Source organism: Hydra viridissima, unplaced genomic scaffold (genome assembly GCF_058129835.1).
Source record: "Hydra viridissima isolate aposymbiotic clone 2 unplaced genomic scaffold, HvirCarnegie_v1 scaffold_1, whole genome shotgun sequence".
Classification (NCBI taxonomy): Eukaryota; Metazoa; Cnidaria; class Hydrozoa; order Anthoathecata; family Hydridae; genus Hydra; species Hydra viridissima.
The window spans coordinates 7221150-7236827 of NW_028324300.1; the positions used below are offsets into that span (position 1 = coordinate 7221150).

General features: G+C 30.0%; 1 protein-coding gene and 1 pseudogene across 5 annotated transcripts in view; one reads left to right on the forward strand and one right to left on the reverse strand.

Annotated features, from left to right (window-relative positions):
• Window positions 1-2586: 2586 nt before the first annotated feature.
• Window positions 2587-15678, forward strand: part of LOC149893136 (uncharacterized) — a 39581-nt pseudogene continuing 26489 nt past the window's right edge. Inside the window, exons 1-4 of the transcript XR_016453729.1 lie at window positions 2587-3009; window positions 3882-4119; window positions 4823-5370; window positions 6013-6268. The product of XR_016453729.1 is annotated as an uncharacterized LOC149893136 (transcript). The remainder of the gene's footprint in view (window positions 3010-3881; window positions 4120-4822; window positions 5371-6012; window positions 6269-15678) is intronic.
• On the reverse strand, window positions 5731-10956 carry LOC145185455 (uncharacterized). Of its 4 annotated transcripts, XR_016444861.1 has the most exons (7): window positions 8609-8713; window positions 8382-8501; window positions 7714-7958; window positions 7389-7520; window positions 7132-7235; window positions 6732-6920; window positions 6097-6303 (listed from the first exon to the last, which is right to left on the reverse strand). XR_016444861.1 is itself a non-coding variant. In XM_090066304.1 (6 exons), the coding sequence occupies exons 3-6, from the start codon at window positions 7783-7785 to the stop codon at window positions 6001-6003; spliced, it is 1011 nt and encodes a 336-aa protein (XP_089922430.1). In that variant the 5' UTR covers window positions 7786-7958; window positions 8382-8501; window positions 10849-10956; the 3' UTR covers window positions 5731-6000. The 4 variants fall into 4 exon arrangements, 3 of the variants coding, with proteins under 3 accessions (XP_089922430.1, XP_089922435.1, XP_089922425.1); XM_090066304.1 differs by lacking the exon at window positions 8609-8713 and adding an exon at window positions 10849-10956 and having other exon boundaries at window positions 5731-6303; window positions 6732-7235; XM_090066309.1 differs by lacking the exon at window positions 8609-8713 and adding an exon at window positions 10537-10609 and having other exon boundaries at window positions 5731-6303; window positions 6732-7235.

Here is a 15678-nt window from a genome sequence, read left to right on the forward strand (position 1 = left end):
TATAATGTGGGTTCACTTCTGCACCCATATTATAGAGGATATACACTCAAAAATATTGCAAACAGTGAGGAAGGGAGGGAAGCCGCCATCAAGGAATTGGTTGACAATCACCCAACCACAATCCAGTTCTGCGAGTTATTGGTTGATGATCATACTTCGCTAGAAACATCAGATCTTGACGAAACTATGGATCCAGTGGACCTTGAGTTTTTGAAAGACAGGAGGCAGGTTTCAGCGCATCGCCCTGGGACTTCACAGCCTAGCCAATCAAAGCTCAAGCCACCCTTGATGCTTGAATTTGAAAAGTATCAGACTATGGCCTTACCTGAAAGGGATGTGGATGCTTTAGAATGGTGGAAGCAAAATAAAAATGAGTTACCTTTGCTAGCTGGTCTGGCTAGAAGTTACTTGGCTATACCTGTGACTTCTGCTTCATCAGAAAGAATGTTTTCAGTAGGAGGTAGGACAGTTACTGATTTTAGACATAATGTAAAACCAGAAAACACTAGCATGTTAGTTTTTGTGAGTCAAAATTACGCAAGGGTTCCTTCTAACCTCAACGATTGGGAAAAAACTTGCGAAGAAGAGCCGTATGAATTACCACATGTCACACCACCAACTAAGAAGACTCACCAACAGGGAAAATCACATTGTCAAACTGAAACTAAAAAAAGAGGTGCACTTGAAAAGGCTTCTCCAACTTTATCAGATACTCAAACTGGTCCTGAACCTAATAAGCAACAACAGCTACAGTTAGATACTCAAGAGAGTCAAAGGACTCTAGCTCAACAAGAAGCGTATGAAGTGACTCAAGGTAAAGACCAAACTCAAAGTGTCTCTTTGTTTATTCCAATGACACTCCAGCACAATCAAAGTAGAATCAAAAAAGCAAAATTAGGTAATATAATGAAGTCGAATTGGAAGGGGAATGAGAAAAAAAAGTACAGAGCATCTGAGCTTGCAAACATTTTATTAGAGACAGATGATGATATATCTGATGATTAATTTTTTATCAATAACTTGTTTGTTTAAAACTGTAAATGTAATATTTACTAATAGAAATACAAAAAGCAATTTAAAGTATCTTTTTTTAGTTTTTCGGTAATCAGCAAAAAAAAGAGGTAATTTGTGATAAAATGCGGTAAATCGTGATAAAAAGCGGTAAAAAGTGATAAATGCGGTAAAAAGTGATAAATGCGGTAAAAAGTGATAAATGCGGTAAAATTGCGTATTACGCATTTTTACGCAAAATTACCGCGGTAATTACGCATTTTTACGCTTTTTACGCAGATTTACGCATTTTTACGCAAATTTACGCAATTTACGCATTTTTACGCATTTTACGCAAATTTACTCATTTTTACGCATTTTTACCGACGGTGCGGTAACGCCGATGCTTAATTAAACCTCCTTGAATTTTTATTATTTTACATACCCTAATGAAAAAATGCAACTTTTTTAACGTCTAATTTCATTCCCTAACGAACGCTTCTTTGACCATACTGCGCATGCGTAACGCATGCGCAGAACTATTTGTTAACTTTTTTAACGACCAACTTTTTTAACGCAACACCTCCACAAAAAAAAACCAGAGAGCTTATTCACCAAACTTTTTTTTTGCGTAAGTTTGGCGTAAGTTCAAAACTGTAAAAGTCGTATTCACCAAACTTGCGCAATTGCGCTTCAAAAAAACTTTCGTAAGTTTTTGCGTAAGTTCAACCCTCAATTATCGGTATTCACTAAACTGAAATGGTATTCACTAAACTTTTTAGAAATTTGCTCAGCTCAATTTACGCAAGAAAAGTTACGCTTGCTATGAGCTGCCCTAACTTTGGCGTAACTTTAAAATCAATAAATAATAAGAATAGCGTTGTATTTTTATGATACATATGAAGTTCTATTGTCAGATTGATATGTTATTAGGGCTCTTAACATATGTAAACTATATATATTATAGCAAGGGTTAACAATAATCACAGATATTAACAAAAAATAACTGCATCATAATGACATAACATCTTATTAAGATGTTGTATTATTATATATGTTAGGCTTAATATATCTTATATTGTAGGAAACTATTCAGACTTTCCCTGAGACACTAAGGAGTCACTGTTTTTTTTATGAACTTGATAATATTTTTTCCATATGACTGTGAATCATACAATTTATAAACTACACTCACCTTTTGTACAGTTTTACAACCGCGTCATTTTAACACATTGAATATATTAAGACACTACATGCTTAACAACTATGTACATTAACATCCACACACATTTAACACTTTACATACTTTAACACCTACACACACGCTAATTGCATTTTGAAGACGTTATTCACTACAGTATATAATGATATAGCATCTTATGTGACATGATATATTGTCATATTATTAGTATCACATAATATAACATCTTTATAATGTAACATTATATATATATATATATATATATATATATATATATATATATATATATATATATATATATATATATATATAATGTTACATTATAAAGATGTTATATTATGTATAATATCTTTATACATAATATCTGTTAATACCTGTTTGTAAACATAACTGCACCAGTCTCTGTACAACAATATAACATCTTAAAAGATGTAATGTTATTGTTGTTAAATATATGTTCTTCTTCACAACTTTTTTTTAAAAAGGTATGTGTCTTATTAGGTGTTATGATCATAGTTCATATCTTTGTTTTAACAGCTTTATAAATAATTTAGTCAAAATGGATATTCCAATTATTCTAACTGCACATGGTCAAGATCATCTTTGGCGTGAGACTCAACGTGTTGCTTTAAGCGATTACTCTGATGTGGAATGTATTCAAAAATTTCGTTTACCAAAAAATAATATAAGAGATATTGTCAACACTTTACACAATGATTTGTCACCAATCACATTGAGAAGCAACCCAATATCTTCAGAAGCAAAAGTACTAATAGTGCTAAGGTTTTTGTCAACTGGGAGTTTTCAAGCAGTTATTGGTAAGAATTATTAGTCAATTCAAAAAAAGATTAGCTACAATCTTATGATTTTTTTTATTGTTAAATATGCTTGTTATTAATGGATTGTTACAAATGGAGCTTAAAGGCGGTGCTTTATACAGGGTTTTTAAACCCTGCAATACATAGCAAACCTTGAGGTAGCAAAAATCCCAGGGAAAACCTCAACAACTCTGTTTACAGAAAATATGCTTTTTCCATTTTTGTTCCATAGTTTATGTTTTTTTTTTTAAAGAATGGCTTGTTAATACAGATAGCAATGAATTTGCAAGATATTTGTTGTTGTAAAACTTTTAGCTTTTTAGTAAAAATGTTTTAATTTGCATAAACAAAATCTTCAGGATAACCTGGAAAGATTATGTAGAAGTTCAGAGAGTTTCAAAAGTTAAACTTGGGGGAAATGTTCTTTACTCATGGAAAACTTAGAGAAAAACTTTTAAAATTGGAATGGCAAATCTGTTTAAAGACTAATCATGTTCGCTTATTTAAAAATAACTTTATTCTTTTTTCAGTTTATCAATTGTTATGAAGTAAAATTAAATATCTTTTTTCTTTATATTTAAATATGACGCTTCATTATTATATAGCAAAAATCAAACAAACCCTAATTTTTTTAAACTTAACATAATAGATTGTGTTAAAAGATTAATTTTTACACTGCACCCTTCTACTGTTCCTATAATGTGATTTTATATTTTGCAGACTTTTGGTAAGGTGATTGAATTTTTCAAATTATTTGGAGTTTAACCTTGTCAAAGTTAACTTTTCTCTTTTTTAACTAACTTGCTTTTGTTTAATTGAATATAATGGTCAATATGCATATTTCGTTCACATGTTGTTTCATGTAAATTTAGGTGACACCTCTCATGTAAGCCAGTCAAGCTGTAGTCACATTCTTCATCAGTTTTGCAAATATTTTATTCATCACTATCATCACCTTGTCAGATGGTATGATAGTCCAGAGGAGATGACTGAAACAAAGAGAAAGTACTTTCAATCATTTGGAGTTAAAGGTCTTCTTGGAGTAATAGATGGTACAATGATACAAATCAAAGGAGTTACTGGGGCTGATGAACCAGCATACATTTGCAGGTTAACTCATCTTTTTATTTTGATACCTGATCATTTTGATTTGATACCTGATCATTTTGATTATATTGCATTAAGTCATTAGTCAAAAGTTTAAAGTGTGCACTGCTTGGCCTACTTACACAGGCATAGTTAACATGAGAAATTAAAAATTGCTTTTGTTTCACAAATTTATTCTGTCTATGTATGTTTGCATACAATGCATACAAGCTTCAAAAAAAATATTTCTGTTCTGCTATTCTTTATAAAAAGATTATTTACTTTTTCCTTTTTTTTTTAGATGCTAATGCTTTTTTAAGCTGTATTTTACTTCACATTGTTAAGTTATTATAAAGCACTTCATGTTGTTAATAATATGTAAAAAAAAAATATTTAATTTACAAAGAGAAAATACTTCAATTTCACAAAGTGCGACATGTTTATTACTAAAATTGAAGTTTTTTTAAATATTTTAAATAGCACATCATAGTTCTTTAAAGTTTGAAAACATCAAGTTATTTAACGTAAGTGCTAAACTTAAAAAAACAATATAATATAAGGTCATATAGTTTATAATAAAAGGTCACATAAAAAAACAATGTTTTGTTTTGGCTAAAGGTGACCAGTTGTTCTAACATGATGCCAATGTTTCCCGAAAAAGGTTTTTGCTGCTCTTTGATTTAAAACATTTTAACATCTTGATGATTTTTAACTTCTTTTTTTTTAGAAAAGGATACCTGCTTTGAATTGTCAAGTTGTCATTGATGCTGATGGAAAGTTTAGAGATGTTGTTGCAAAGTATCCTGGATCGTGCCATGATGCCTTTATTTTTTCTAATTCTGCATTAAAACAGATGTTAGAAAATGATCCAAATGCAGGCTTCCTTTTTGCAGACTCAGGATACGGGTTGTCACCAGTCATGATCACACCATTTAATCATCCAACTACACCAGACGAAATATATTTTAATAAAGTTCACCGTCAGGTACGTAGTGATGTAGAGCGAGCCATTGGACGTCTCAAAAACCGTTAGAGGTGTTTGCACAAAAGTGGTGGAACACTTCAGTACACCCCAACAACTTGCTGCAACATATTTTTTACTTGCATTTTACTGGAAAACTTTTGCATTTCCTTAGGACTAAAAATTCCAGATGACACTAACTTTGAGGACAATGATGAAGATTATGTGCAGCCTGAACTAACTCAAACCAACCAAATTCGACTTGGTATTTTAAGAAGGACACAAATTAAAAACTATGTGTTTGCAAATCAAAGGCAATGATTTATTGTAAAAATGTTGCATGGATGCCTGCAGAATATTTTGTTTTAGATATGACATTTTTTAGGCATATAAACTTAAGTATGTTCATGCTTATGTCAAATGAGATTGATTTGCAAATATAAAGAAGTGATTGGAGTCTCAGAACAAGAATACACCAAAAAGTTTACCCCACTACACCAAATCTCATGGAAATGGGTTAATAAGATAGCATTAACATACTAAAGTGCAGAATTTGCACATTGCCTGGAAGTGTCATATCAGAAACATCAAAAAATCATGCAGGCCCCCATGAAGTGTTGTAGTTTTCGTATACAATTTTTCAATTTTTTAGATTTCAATGATAGAAGTAAATATTTATGGCAAGTTTAATTGTATATTAAATGAAAAAAGTTACAAGTTCTTTATAATATAATTGTAGATCAGATTAAGCAATTCTGAACCCCTCTTTTCCTCTTTTTTTTATATGAAATTGAATGTAAGGTTTGCAAAATTGCTTCATATTATTGCATATATCGTTTTGGTAGTTAAAAACTCTAAATGATGTGCTAATTTTTTAAGCAAAAAATGTGTATATATCTTGCTTTATCTAGTTACGTGCAAATTTATTTTCTGTTAATAATAACTTATAAGTTCAGTTCTTTATTTTCTGCGTCAGCCGCAGCAATCTTTTCCAGTGAACAAGCAATTCTTTTAGCGGAGTTGGCAAAACTTTCTGTTGAGGTTGCAATGCGAGTCAATGTTTCAGCAATACTTTTAAAGAGGAGGTTTTCGCTCGGAATAGAACGGCTGAGAACAGTGGCTATACTCTGTCCGGCTGCAGCAATTTCCTCACCAATTTTTGACATGTTAGCCATATATTCATCCACATTGGATGACGACAGCTTTCTACTAGTAGTTTTTCTCACCGGTTTTTTATATCGGTGATCCTATAAAGTATTGTTAAATTAGATAAGAAAAAAGCATAACGCACAGTAAAAAAAGTCACGACTTTTTAGTAAATATACAAACAAATAAATTTTGCTTATTAAAGTTGAGACATAATTAGAATGAGAAGGCAAAATAAATGAGCTATCTCTAAACTAACTAAATCCTAAGAAACTCTTAATGGTTGAACTTTTGATTTGTTAATCGTTTATTTCATTTTTACAAACCAAAACCAAAGTAGATTTCTTTAGCCAAGAAATTTTAAAAGAAAAAAAAACATTTTTTCATTTAAATATTTTATTTTCAATTTGTTTTTTGTTAAAAAAGAATACAACGTTCTTTAATATTGTTTCACACACCCTAAAAGCATTTTCGATATTTTTTTCTCTGAACATAAAAACTAAAGTCAACTTATTTCTGTAAAATGTACCTTTTTTTTTAATAACGGGATTTCAGAAGCAGTTTCATGTTGTAGTATCAACAAAGGATCTGCAGTTGGTGAAGAACCTGCCAGATGAACTTCTGTTGTTGAAGTATCAGGCGGAGTCAATAACTGAGAAGACTGCGATGAAGAAAATGAAGCCATTGAAGATAAAGATCGTCGCAAAGGAATTTTTCTCTTTGTAAAAGTTTGATTCTTTAAACATTTACATTTTTTTTTTTTTTTTGAACAAAATAATAAAAATTTAATCACTTTTATATTGAACAAAAGAGGAAACAATGAAAAAAAAATAATAACAAATATCAACACAAGAATATAATGCTCAATATTAATTTCTACAAATAATGACTTTAATATTTGTGCTCTTTGTAAAAAAAAAATATTTAACTTGACAAAGTCTTCTTTCTCATCAAGCTGTGAAATATGTGTTTTGCTATATTCATTAAAACACTCCACGTTAAGTATTTCAGGCACAGTTTTGCTATTGGTCATCTAAGATAATATGACATAAAACAACTTCTTTAATAAAAAGCTATAGTGAACATGTTAACTTAAAGTGCAAGGTTAAGATATAGATCAAAATGTTTACAATTGCTGTTTTGTACATTTAGCGTGTGAAGATAATTCTTTGCAGAATAACTTTACCTTAATTAACTGATTGTTCATTTTTTCTACGGGTTGCAGAACAAAGTTCCCCGTTATCATATCAAAGTTAGCTTCTTCATCGTGATCTATTCTGCAGTGCTTTTGTTGAGTGTCAATTCCTCCTGGAATTCCCTGAAATAAAGAACAGCAATTTTTATAAATCTGTATCAAAACTTTTATAAACATAGACCTAACGGTTGGATATAAAAATTAAAGTTTAAAAAAAATCATTATTTTCATTTGTAACGATTCTTCCGAAACCTGCTTTACTTAATAAAAAAGGTAAATGTATGAGGGTAAAATTTTAAAATACGTATCAATATACCATGTAGGAAACTTTTGGCATTTTGTTGACCAATTCTTGATCAATCAAGTTCAGTTCTTCACCACTTCCCATGCCTCCTACTGTCTTACACAAACTAGAGGTAATACGAGCTGCTTTTGCCTTGCTGTCTGACTTTTGATCTGATAATTTCTTTTTACATTGTTGCACTGTTCTATCAGAACCAATTGAAGAAACATGATCAACAATTTTGGACCATATGCCATCTTTTGTTAGTTTTGAAATCCCTGGAAAAAAAAATCAAATATATACATTTACAAAACATGCACTACCTATTATATGAAGAAGCATTTAATACTCATATTACCATATTCAACCAGCAAATTAACTTAAATCTTGATACAATATAATATTTTTTTAAATTGGTTATTTAAACCGCCTGTAGTAACATTCAATTAAATCATGCTTAGATTTTCTGAATTCAAAAAATGAAAACAATGTCGAAATAATAATGATAAAGTTCAGCAAAATTTACAGCAAAACGTCTGATAAAAGAAGTTAGTTGGTGCAACATTGAAAGCAAGTGTTACTGTTAATTCTAATTCAAAAATTATAAAAATATAGTTAAAAATAAGTTTAATGCAGAAATTATATGTTTAAGTTTAAATTTATTAAGTTTGAAATGAAGTAATAGCATTAAAAAATAATACCTTGAGAAAATTTTCCATCTAAAGTTTCTTTATTCTCATTTTATGCTTGTACCAAAACAAGCAACTGTTCGTGAGTCCAATTTTCAGATCGTTTTTTTAAACCTTTTGACAATTCTGACACTAAAAAAAGTTCATATTTTTTGAAAATATAAACCAAAATAAAGTGTAGTTTGAATAATAGAAGAATAAAAGAAGATATTTAAATTTTAATCTGAAAATTGACTAACTTGCAAGTTTTACTTAAATTTAACTGAAACAACTGCAGTTTTAAACTAAAAGTTGCAAAACTTTAAGTTTTAGTTTTATCTATTGAACATTTATTGAGAGTACTTACACACTGTTAAAAAAATATCGCGCTTTCTACGGAAAATTTCCGGCAGCTACGATGACAAAACTTCCCGTTATTTTACGGAAAAACCCATCACATGTAAACAGAAGTTTCTGTAAATAAACGGATATTTCCGTTTAAATACAATGGGTTTTTTCCGTTTATTTCCGTTAAATAACGGGAGGTTTTGTCATCGTAGCTGCCGGAAGTTTTCCGCATATAAACTGAAATTTCCGTTGAAAATCAATGCGTTTTCCCCGTTAAACAACAGAAAGGTTGTGGCAACTCAACTGCCGTATAGTTTTCGTAAATGAAAGGAATGTTGTTCATATGAAAATTTAAAAAGTGAACATTTTAAATGTAAAATAGATTGAATGTTATCGAAAATATTATCTAAAACAAATCATTTTTGATTTACAATAAAATATTAAATTTTCCGTGATTAAATAATCAATTTGTAAATAAACAACTTCAAAAAAAAAAAAAAAATTAAAATTTTAATAAAGTATTAGCACATAATAATGTAATTATATTACATAATCCTATATACATTTACAGTGGGGTGCAAAAAAAAAGCCACACTCAATTTTTTAATAAAAAAAAAAGCAATAAAAAATGTCTTAAACTCATATAATGAAAGTAATATAAAACAATTTTGATAGAAAGGCTTTTGATATTATTGTATATTACATATAATAAAAAGAAATTAGGATTTGTGAAGTATTTTTCAAGTTTTAGTTGTATTAGTATTTAATTGGCCACACTTTATTTTTTATGACTTCTGCGCATCTAGAAGGCATACTGTCTAAAAGTCTTTTTAATAAGTCATTTGGCAAAGCATTCCATCCAACAAGAAGAGTTTGGAACAGTTCATCTTCATTTGTTGCCCTACATTCTTTCAATTTTTTATCCAATATAGACCATAGGTTTTCAATTGGATTTAAATCAGGAGACTGTGCTGGCCAAGACATAACTGGTATCAATTTAGATTCTAGATATCTCTTATTCAACCGTGCTGTATGTTTGGGATCGTTATCCTGTTGAAAGATGTAGTCACCATTAGGAAAAAATTCTTTTATACTTGGTCCAAGTTGATTAACTAAGATTTTGTGATACAAATGCTGGTCCATGGTGTCTTTCACCCGGTAAAGTTGTCCAACTTTGTGTGCACTAAAATAACCCCACACATTGACCTTTTTGTCATGTTTAATGGTTGCGTTTCATGTTTGGGGGTTGAATTTTTCCCCAACTAATTTCCAACAGTGAAGTCGACCATTATAAAACAAGATGAAAGGAGACCCGTCGCTCCAAATAACTTTAGCCTATTGTTCACATGTCCAATCTTTGTGCTCAATGCACCACTTTAATCTTTTTTTGCGATTGATTTCACTAACAAATGGTTTTTTTATTTGCTTTCCAGAAAAAAATTCACCTGATACTTTTATTCGACGAGATATTGTCCACTTTGAGATATTAGTAAGGTTCAAATCTAGTTTTATCTCACTACATGTGATTTTACGATCTTTTTTGACAGTGTTAAGAATGTAAGGATCTTCCTTTTTTGAAGTTTTAGGTTTTCTCCCTGATCCAATAGACCTTTCAGTTGTAGCATTTTGTTTATATTTCTTCACCAATTTGCTAATAGTGGAGTTTTGCCGTTTAAAACGCTTTCCATAGTTTCTAAGAGACTCTCCTCGATCAGCAGCTTCAATAATTCGTCCAATTTCTATATCCGTTCGTTGTTTTGTAAAATATTAAATGTGCCCATATTATTCTGTCTTTTTAATGATTTTTGTTATATAAATATGAGTTTATATATATACATACCTCTTCTTTCCTGAATTTTTCACTGCCACATCCAATTTTTTTTGTTTTGCTTGATTATACATTTTATACTTAAAATCAAGAAAAAATGTCAGTGTGGCTTTTTTTTTGCACCCCACTGTACATAAAAATTTATTTTTATCTAATATATATATTGGTTTCCTAAAATATAAATAAATCAACTCAAATGCAAAAAAATATAGTATTTCCTTTCTTATCCATTTCGAATCAACTAAAAATAAAAATGCATAAGTTTTTGAGTAAGGAAACATTTTAATATTTAATAAAGTAATAAATTATAAAAAAAGTTGTTACTGTATATGACTGATTTAGCGAAGGCCAATTTTTCTATTTCTTTTTGAAGCTAAATGTGTACCCAAATAAAAGTTTGAAAAATCATCACTTATGGCGGTTTAACATGTTAAATATAACTGCAGTTATTAATAATACAACGGAAACTTCCGTATTTGAAAATTTAGCCGCAGATACGGAAAATTTCCGTACATAATGTATCTGTACATCCCATACATGGATATACGGATACTTTCCGTGCAAGTAACAGAATATTTTTCCGTTTTTTAACGGAAATTTTTAATAGTGTATATATATAAAATTTTTGAAGCCGTTAATGATGATAAACTACATCCTAAAATCTTAACAACGAACATAGCTAAAAACTGTTATAACAGTATAATATATTGGTAATAGCAGTTTTTTAGTACCTTTTAAGTACTTTTTAAAAACATAAAAAACCTAATTATTAGATTTTAAATAGTATATGATATTATTACTAGTAACAACTTATTAATAAAATACTTTTCGAAACATATTTTACTATTATTTAAGAAAACAATTCAAGTATTTTACCTTTATTTTATAAATCAATTTCTATTATTTAAAAACTTTTAACTACTAATAACTAATTGAGGGTTGAGAACTTGATAACGGCTTGTTATTCTATCAGTTTACGTTTCTTTACCTACTAGTTTTATTTTTTTGTTACAGAAGTTTTATGAATTTACCTTCAGAAAAATATGCTTTGATATAGATTTGTAATTACGAAAACTTGGTTTATTTAAAAAAAAATCAACCCAAACTTTACGGAAATGCTGCGAAACATTGGTGAATACCAAATAGTAACATGAACTTACGATTTCCGTAACCTTAGCTGAGCTGCGCAAAAGTTACGAAAGTTTAGTGAATTAGCACCCAGTTGCGCGAGAACTCTATTGTTATAACCCTTTCGTTACAATACATTAAAATAATTATGGTAAGGCTAATTATGGCCAGACTCGGGCCAGTACTGGCCCGTTACTAATCTAGTCGTCACGGCGTGCGATGATTCGCTGGAATTCTGGCTCAGTGTCGTAGGCTGTCTGGGTCGGTTGTTTTTTTTTGCGTAAGATTTTGAGTAAGTTCAGCGCAACTTATGCGCAACCCAAACTTTACGGAAATGCTGCGAAACATTGGTGAATACCAAATAGTAACATGAACTTACGATTTCCGTAACCTTAGCTGAGCTGCGCAAAAGTTACGAAAGTTTAGTGAATTAGCACCCAGTTACGCGAGAACTCTATGGTTATAACCCTTTCGTTACAATACATTAAAATAATTATGGTAAGGCTAATTGAAACCAGGTCTGTTTATTGCGCAATGTAACGGTAATTAATTTTCGTTGAAAATAAAAGCGTTTTGAAAAAAAAATGGCGAATATTAGGGTTTTTAGTGGGATTTTTTACAACTTTAACTTCGAATTAGAGCACTTTCCGTTAATTTTCAGGTCTATGTTTTTATATTTTTCTGAATCAGCATAAAATTCTCTATCAGAATCAATCATAAAATTAGGGGGGGGGGGGGAGAAAGTTGAGTAGCGCCATGTTTGTGTGTGCGAATATATGTATAATTTATATATATATATATATATATATATATATATATATATATATATATATATACATATATATATATATATATATATATATATATATATATATATATATATATATATATATATATATATATATATACAGTGGCGGCGTTAGGGTAGGGCCTGGTTGGGCGATGGCCCAGGGCGCCGAATATAAAGGGGCGAAAATTAGCCTTTTTTTGTATGGGGTTCAATTGAGCTAGGGGCGCCGTAGAAATCTCGCCCAAGGCGCTGGTAGTGATAAAACCGGCACTGTATATATATATATATATATATATATATATATATATATATATATATATATATATATATATATATATATATATATATAATATAATATAAAAAAGTTTTTTGTTTAAAAACTTGATTATCTTACAGTTATTGTGATTAAAGCTTAATCTTAATCTAAGCAAATCTAAGTAAAAATAATCTAAACAAAAACAATAACAAAAATAAAGATAACAACAACATATATATTGTTACTATTTTTTCTTTGTTGTTGTTATGCTAATGTCTTTTTATCATCGTTATATATATATATATATATATATATATATATATATATATATATATATATATATATATATATATATATATATATATATATATATATATATATATATATATATACAGTACTGTGAATATGTTTTAGACCACTTACACTTTTTCAAAAAATCCCGGAGAATTCTTCTCTAATATTTAAGTTTGTAGTTCTATATTATAAACTTATTAAAACACATGTATTTCACACAAAAATATGGAACAATAACAAACTATTTAATGTCAAACTTCATAAAAAACTCTTAATATCTACTATGTCCTCCTTTTGCCTTAATCACAGCCGATATTCGCCGGGGAATAGGTTCATACAAATTAGTTATAAATTCCTGGGGTATGTTGTGCCATTCTCTTTGAAGTACTTCAAAACATTCTTCAGAATTTCGGGGAGCATTTTCGACCTTCTTTCTGTCCAGGTAATCCCATATATGGTCAATTATATTCAAATCTGGACTCTGGGGAGGCCAGGTCATCAATTGTAGTACTCCTTCCTTTGCCATTTTACTTAAATAATTTTTTGCCAATCAGGAACAATGTTTCGGGTCATTGTTCTGCTGCAGAATAAAATTATGACCTATTAGTCTCATTCCGGATGATACAGCATGGTGCCTTAGGATATCCACATAACGTTCCCCGGTGAGTCGCCCCTCTATTTTGATCAAATCACCTACTCCAGATGAAGATAAACAGCCCCAAACTTGTAAAGAGCCTCCTCCGTGTTTAATGGTAGGGTTTAAACACTCGGGATTATAGGCTTCTCCAATTCTTCTTCGAACATATTGGCGTCTTTTTGTTCCAAAAATTTCGAATTTGGACTCATCGGTGTACAGAACCCGATTAAACTTTTCTTGGGTCCAATCTTTGTGTTGTTTCGCATATTTAAGTCGTTTTTCTTTATTACCACGCCGTAGTTTTCGAATTGCAACACACCCTCTTAATCCCGATTTGAGTAGGTGTCGTCGAATACAAGAAGAGCTGACATTTTTCCCAGTTGCTGTGTTAATGTCCTTTGCCAGCTCGGTTGATGTTTTTTTCCTATTTTTTAAAGAAAGTGTTTTTAAATATTTATTGTCATCTTTTGTTAGCTTAGGAGGTCTACCACTTTTCTTTCTATCTTCAAGGGAGCCAGTTTCTCTAAATTTTTTAATGATTTCTGTAACAGCAGTCTTTGAATATCCTGTTTTGGACGAAATTTGGCGCTGCGAATAACCCTTCTTCGTGAAGCACAATAACGTTTTGTCTCTCTATTAAAGATACTTTACCCATTTAATTAATCTAAAAATGCAAAACAAAACATTTAAAAATGAAAACTAATATATAATTTATCTAAAAATGCAAATTAATAACTTTGTTTAGTTATTTTTAACGATTTGTCTAACTGTGTTCATAAAAAATAACAATTTTTTAAAAATGTACCAAAAACCCATAATTATTGTACTAAATTCATTCTATCACTGCACTTTATAATGTCAAAAACAAAAAATGAAGGAGTATGAACCCGAATCACTATAAACCAGTTTATTTTTATTTCTTATTTAGATGAACGCTTGGTCGGTAGTTATTATGACACATCGCTTTAATAAATAAACAAACAAATCCCTCATGTTCTCTCATCAATTTTGTTTATTTATTCAAAATAATATACTCTTTCAACTTTTCTTGTATATTATTAAACTTAAGTACGCTTTAAAAAAATTATATAGGAAAAAAATTGTAAATATGTCCAATTATGCAAGTGGTCTAAAACATATTCACAGTACTGTGTATATATATATATATATATATATATATATATATATATATATATATATATATATATATATATATATATATATATATATATATATATATATATATATATATATATATATTCACACACACAAACATTTATATATAAATAGTATAAAAAAGGTGTTTATCTAAAAACGTCATTATCTTACAGTTGTTGTGATTAAAACTTTATCTTCTAACCTTTGAATAGCCTTTTCTTTAACCATTTCTGTTTTAATGTTAAATCAATATCTTGCATGAATGTTATTCAAACTGTTTAATATAAAAACATAGCTACCTTAATACAAAATTACTGTAATGTGTGCCAACATAAGTGAAATTTACATTATTTACATCATACGACATCTAAACTTTTTACAGTAGTATTTACTACTGCAAGAGTTAGGATATAGCAATTGCAATTCTAATTACAACATAACTATACGTTTTAAAAAAAAAAGCAAAATTTTTTATTAATAGCAAACGTACATTTGCTATTGTTATTACAATACATATTTTAATAGTAGCATAATAAAAAAACATATCTTGTAAGCATTTGGCTTCGCGTCTATAAAATCATCATGGATGACGCAGAAAATATTCAAAAATAATGACGGTTATGGCAAAACGACATTCGGCCAGAACTCTGTAGCCGCCACAATCGGGCCAGTGTTGGCCCAATAACAAATGCCATCGCAATAGCGTACGACTACTCGCCAGAAGCATGCCAGACTCGGGCCAGTACTGGCCCGTTACTAATCTAGTCGTCACGGCGTGCGATGATTCGCTGGAATTCTGGCTCAGTGTCGTAGGCTGTCTGGGTCGGTTGTTTTTTTTGCGTAAGATTTTGAGTAAGTTCAGCGCAACTTATGCGCAACCCTAACTTTACG